Genomic DNA, 6,674 nt, shown 5'->3' with positions numbered 1-6,674 from the left:
TGTTCCAAGATGGACGTGCGACTTGGAACGCCCTGAAACACATTGAGAACTATTTATCAATAGGATAAGATCATTAGTTTGATTGTTACCCAAATGTTGAATTTGAGAGGTTAACTTTTTCAGCATCGCCAAATTATATAAGCATTACACTGCTGTAATGTATGGCGAAACTCCAACCCGTCCTCCTTATCCTCTTCTAGGTCCCAGCCAGGATTCAGCACTACCGCAGCCACACTGGAGACGGAGGGCTGGACCTGCTTACCTGAGGAGCTGTCTGGAGAGTCACGTATATAATATGCTTTCAGCATGTTAACATGACACACACGGGAAGAACGCCTACGATCTGGGGTCTTTATCACATAATTGGTGTCACTGAGTTTCTTTTCCACAAGATATGGCCCAGAAAAACGTGCCGACAGAGATGAGCCAGGGATTGGCAACAAAACTACAACTTGATCCCCTGGTGCAAAAGAACGGCCAACAGCATCTTTGTCATAATGTAACTTCATGCGTTTTTGAGACGAGGAGAGACGTTTGGGCTTACGCACATGCGGTGTGCAGTCTCTCGCATCTTACTGACATAATCCAACACATTTTTAGGGGTGCTACTGGGTGTAGGAGATAGTATATGCTCCTTCAAAACTCTTAGCGGACCCTGTGGGGTGTGTCCAAACACAAGGTCAGCAGGGCTGAACCCTAAGGACTCCTGTATTGTTTCCCTGATAGCAAATAGGACAAAGGGCACCCCCTTATCCCAATCGGTACTGGTATCCATGCAATACTTGCGTAGCATCACCTTTAGCGTCTGATGCCAGCGTTCGAGGGCCCGTTGACTAGATGATACGGACTGGAGACCTGATGGGAAATACAGTGTCTTTAACACATTTGAGAACAGTTTTGACAAAGTTGGTTCCCTGATCAATTTGGATTAATTTAGGGGGTCCAAATGTAGAGAAGAACTTCACTATTGCCTTCACCATAGGCTTAGCCGTTATAGTACGGAGAGTCATAGCCTCTGGGTATCGAGTAGCACTGAACATTGTTAGTAAGAACTGGTTACCTGACCTGGTTTTCGGCAACAGACCTACAAAATCGATTATCACTCGTTCAAACGGTTCCCCCACCACAGGAATCGGGCAGAGCGGCGCATGAGGAACTGTTTGATTTGCTTTCCCAGTGAGTTGACATACATGACATGTTTTGCAAAAGTGGACAACGTCAGACTTGAAACCCAGCCTGAAAAAATGTCAAAGGACTCGGTTATAAGTCTTTGTGATCCCCAAATGTTCGGACCACGCCTGCTCATGGGCGAGTGACAGCACCTGCTGTCAGAATGGTGTAGGAACAACCACCACATCTCCTAGCTTGCGAGATTGTGCCCTTGTAAAAACACAAGCAGGAAAAACATGGGTAAATGCTTGAACCAATTTATCATCTGTAGTTGTGATTTCTGGGTTGTCTACTACCTCTAACACAGGAGTGATGTTACCACCAGCGATATCGTTTACTAGTAGCAATGTGACTCCTTTTACTGGCAGTGTAGACACTACACCAACATGGAAATGTCCTGATACCAAGTCTGACACTGTGGACCCAGTGTAATGGTACAAGTACGGTTTTTGTCTCTATACCCTATAATATGACATGCGAGCCACAATACGTTTCAGGAGACCAGGGTAAAGCATCAGTAACGATTACTGACTGCACTGCCCGGTGTCTCGTAAGATTTGTATGTGCTTTTGATCTGCTTGTTCTCCAGTTAAGGAAACACAATCGGCAGAGATAAACGGAGCATAGATGGGATCCGGTTTCCTAAATGCTGAATCAATAACTCGGTCTAACGGACGAGCCAAAGACTGGACTAAACCCACGCTTTTCAATTTAGGGGATGGTGACAGGTACTGTTTTGGTGTATTTTTCAAAACCGGGCAGTCCGCAATCATTTGACCCTTTTGGTGACAGTAAATACCTTCACTGATTTTGTGAAAAGGCTTAGGGTTGTCGGCGGAAAAGCGACCCGATCGAGGCACTGATGTAATCAGTCGCAAAAACCATCAAGCGCTATGACGAAACTAGCTCCCATGAAGACTGCAAGCGGAAAGGAAGACCCAGAGTTACCTCTGCTGCAGGGGATACGTTTATTAGAGTTACCAAGCTCAGAAATTGCAGCCCAAATAAATGCTTCACAGAGTTCAAGTAACAGACACATCTCAACATCAACTGTTCAGAGGAGACTGTGTGAATTAGGCCTTTGTGGTCAAATTGCTGCAAACAAACCACTACTAAAGGACACCAATAAGAAGAAGAGACTTGCTTGGGACAAGAAACACGAGCAATGGACAATAGACGGGTGGAAATCTGTGTTTTGGTCTGATGTGTCCAAATTTTATATTTTTGGTTCTGTGTCTTTGAGACGCAGAGTGGGTAAATGTATGTGTGGTTCCCACCGTGAAGCATGGAGGAGATGTGATGGTGTGGAGGTGCTTTGCTGGTGACATTGTGATTTATTTAGAATTCAATGACACACTTAACGAGCATGGCAACCACAGCATTCTGCAGCAGTATGCCATCCCATCTGCTTTGGGCTTAGTGGGACTATCATTTGTTTTTCAACAGGACAATGACCCAACACACCTCCAGGCTGTGTAAGGGCTATTTGACAAGGGGAGGCCGTGCTGCATCGGATGACCTGGCCTCCACAATCACCCGACAACAACCCAATTGAGATGGTGTGGAATGAGTTGGACCGCAGAGTGAAGGAAAAGCAGTCAACAAGTGCTTGGCATACTGTATGTGACTCCTTCAAGACTGTTTGAAAAGCATTCCAGGTGAAGCTGGTTGAGAGAATGCCAAGAGTGCAAATCTGTCAAGGCAAAGGGTGGCTCCTTTGAAGAATCTCATAAAATGTTGGTTACTACATGATTCCATAGGTGTTATTTCATTGTTTTGATATCTTCACTATTATTCTACAATGTAGAAAATAGTAATAATAAAGAAAAAAGTGTGTCAACTTCTGACTTGTACTGTAAGTATTCAGACCCTTTGCTATGAGACTCCAAATTGAGCCCAAGTACATCCTGTTTCCATTGATTTGGAAAGGTGCACACCTGTCTATAGATGGTCCCACAGTTGGTGCATGTCAGAGCAAAAACCAAGGAACCTTCCTGAAGGACAACCTTCTCTGCAGCACTCCACCAATCAGGCCTTTATGGGTGTGGCTAGATGGAAGCCACTCCTCAGTAAAGGCACATGACTGCCTGCTTGCAGTTTGCCTAAAGGCACCCAAACACTCAGACCATGAGAAACAGGATTCTCTGGTCTGATGAAACCATGATTCAACTCTTTGGCCTGAATGCGAAGCCTCACGTCTGGAGGAATCCTGGCACCATCCCTACGGTGAAACATGGAGGTGGCAGAATCATGCTGTAGGTATGTTTTTTCAGTGGCAGGGACTGGGAGACTAGTCAGGATTGAGGCAAAGATCAGTGGAGCAAAGTACAGAGATCCTTGATGAAACCTTGCTCCAGGGCACTCAGGACCTAAGCCTGGGGCGATGGTTCATCTTCCAACAGGACAACAACCCTAAGGATACAGCAAATACAATGCGGGAGTGGCTTCGGGACCAGTCTCTGAATGTCCTTGAGTGGCCCAGCCAGAGCCTGGATTTGAACCTGATCGAACATCTCTGGAGATACCTGAAAATGGCTGCACAGTGACGCTTCCCATCCAACCTGACAGAGCTTGAGAAGATCTGCAGAGAAGAATGTGAGGAAGTCCCCAAATACAGGTGTGCCAAGCTTGTAGTGTCATACCCAAGAAGACTCTAGGCTGTAATCACTGCCTAAGGTGCTTCAACAAAAAACTGAGTAAAGGGTCTGATTACTAATGTAAATGTGATGTATATTTTATAAATTCGATAACATTTCTTAACCTGTTTTTAGTTTGTCATTATCGGGTATTGTGTGTAGATAGATGAGGTCAAAAAAACAAATTCATTTTAGAATAAGGCTGTAACAAAACGTGGAGAATTTGAAGTGGGCAGAATACTTTCCGAAGGCACTGTCTGTTCTGTAAGTATATGTTTGCATGAACTGTTCCCTTTGTCTTCACAGCACCCTCAGATGATGATCATGAGGTGATTACTATGATCAAAGAGCTTCTGGATACCCGAATCAGGTATTATTAGTTGTTCTATTTTGCCTTTTTCTGACATCTCCTTGTTCTCAGAAGTGTCTCTTTGCTCATTGCAGTATCGGTATGTATCAGTCTTAACTCATGTGGCTTCCCCCAGGCCCACAGTGCAGGAGGATGGTGGAGATGTCCTGTATTGCGGCTTTGAGGATGGCATTGTGAAGCTGAAGCTGCAGGGCTCCTGCACCAGTTGCCCCAGCTCCATGGTTACACTGAAGAGTGGCATCCAGAATATGTTGCAGTTCTATGTCCCTGAAGTGGAAGGGGTAGAGCAGGTTTGTAGCCTGTACAAAATAACTTGCCTGTCGGTCCAGTTCTCGATTTCACAAGTCTAACCTAACATTCCATGTTCTTTTCACAAGACTAACCTAACATTTCATGTTCTTTTCACAAGACTAACCTAACATTTCATGTTCTTTTCACAAGACTAACCTAACATTTCATGTTCTTTCCACAAGACTAACCTAACATTTCATGTTCTTTTCACAAGACTAACCTAACATTTCATGTTCTTTTCACAAGACTAACCTAACATTCCATGTTCTTTTCACAAGACTAACCTAACATTCCATGTTCTTTTCACAAGACTAACCTAACATTTCATGTTCTTTTCACAAGACTAACCTAACATTTCATGTTCTTTTCACAAGACTAACCTAACATTCCATGTTCTTTTCACAAGACTAACCTAACATTCCATGTTCTTTTCACAAGACTAACCTAACATTTCATGTTCTTTTCACAAGACTAACCTAACATTTCATGTTCTTTTCACAAGACTAACCTAACATTTCATGTTCTTTTCACAAGACTAACCTAACATTCCATGTTCTTTTCACAAGACTAACCTAACATTCCATGTTCTTTTCACAAGACTAACCTAACATTCCATGTTCTTTTCACAAGACTAACCTAACATTCCATGTTCTTTTCACAAGACTAACCTAACATTCCATGTTCTTTTCACAAGACTAACCTAACATTTCATGTTCTTTTCACAAGACTAACCTAACATTTCATGTTCTTTCCACAAGACTAACCTAACATTTCATGTTATTTTCACAAGACTAACCTAACATTTCATGTTCTTTCCCAGGTGAAGGATGAGCAAGAGGAAGTTGTCCAAGGCTGAGTCCAATGGAATCGACTGACTCTACAGACATTCTTCTTACCCTCTCCCCTCCAGCACCCACTCCTGACTCCATCCTATAGTGGATTAATGAGCATCGTAGAGTCCTGTCTAAAGCACAGCAGTGGTAAAAGAAGAACTGCAGGGTTATTTGGAGAGATTTCTCATTGAACTTCATAGCAATTCTCAGAGATTGTCAGCTGTTAAGTCATTCTGGCTATGTGTTTCAGTGGGTAAGATGTACTGTCTTTGTCCTGCTGCTTGCTTTGAAAGGCTTCTAAGGTGAAGGATTTCAGCTTGTCTGACGATTCATTTATTACAGTTTCTAGTATTGTCACACCGTATAACTCAGTAAGTATTGGTTATTACAGGCCCAATGCAGCCGTTTGTATATGATTATCACCTCATTTCTGGGTAACAATTAAGTACCTTACTGTAAAAGATTTCCATTCAAATGGGCAAAATAGCTTTTTAGCAAAAAACGACATCAAGTAAGGATTTTGCAAAGGCGAGAATGGAGAACTAGCTGTCATTGTCAGAGAGGTTTGAAGCTCTTTATTGGTCTATTCATTTACCGCATGGTGATGTCACCATGGAAATCCGAAACTCCCACACATGCAAACCTGCTGTTTAGAAGGTCCTGTGTAGATTGTATTTTCAACCAGCAGCTATCAGGAAATAACACTGATAAATTGTTTCACTCCTTTACAGTGTTTGGTTCATCAGCTGTTGTTCAATATATACATTTGGACTGCACTGAGCCTTTAAAAAAAGCACAACTCCATCTATATACAACACAAATGTGCACACTGTATAATGTAAATAAATAAAATGCATTGAATTAAGTATGAAATGATTTTCTTTAATGCATTGAATGTAGTTCTTTCTTGAACTGCACTGTTGGTTCAGAGCTTGTAAGAAAGCATTTAAAGTAAGGTCTACACGTTATATTCGGCGCATGTGACAGTTTGATATGATTTGAAATTGCCAACCAAATAATCTGTCAACCTGACAGGGGAAATGGTGCACAGATGGAGTATGGTCTGGAGGAAAGCTTGAGTTTGCGTTGGTTTTTAAGTCTGTTATTATTATGTGAATGTATAATAAGCAATTAAAAACACCTCTATAAATTATACATTTTTGTTGGGAATTTATCATCCACTAACACATCTCTGTCCAGTCCACGGTCTGTTAAAATGAGGTGGATCTAAAGTAACAAACGAATATGGTGACAAACATTTTATCAAACTAAACTGGGAATAACTATGGTTATTTTGAATAAATACAGTTAGTACTAGTAACCACAGACATAAACCCCACCTATTTCAATGTTGTTGTTTTTTATGTGATTTTA

General features: G+C 42.1%; 1 protein-coding gene across 1 annotated transcript; it reads left to right on the top strand.

Moving 5' to 3' along the window:
• Positions 1-3,809: 3,809 nt before the first annotated feature.
• On the top strand, positions 3,810-6,436 carry LOC118965072 (NFU1 iron-sulfur cluster scaffold homolog, mitochondrial-like). The gene is made up of 3 exons (XM_036981825.1): positions 3,810-4,176; positions 4,292-4,466; positions 5,288-6,436. The coding sequence occupies exons 1-3, from the start codon at positions 4,145-4,147 to the stop codon at positions 5,321-5,323; spliced, it is 243 nt and encodes an 80-aa protein (XP_036837720.1). The 5' UTR covers positions 3,810-4,144; the 3' UTR covers positions 5,324-6,436.
• Positions 6,437-6,674: the final 238 nt, after the last annotated feature.

This window comes from Oncorhynchus mykiss, chromosome 6 (genome assembly GCF_013265735.2).
Source record: "Oncorhynchus mykiss isolate Arlee chromosome 6, USDA_OmykA_1.1, whole genome shotgun sequence".
NCBI lineage: Eukaryota > Metazoa > Chordata > Actinopteri > Salmoniformes > Salmonidae > Oncorhynchus > Oncorhynchus mykiss.
The sequence above is the reverse complement of the archived record's forward strand: the minus strand, read 5'-3'. Positions and strand labels throughout refer to the sequence as shown.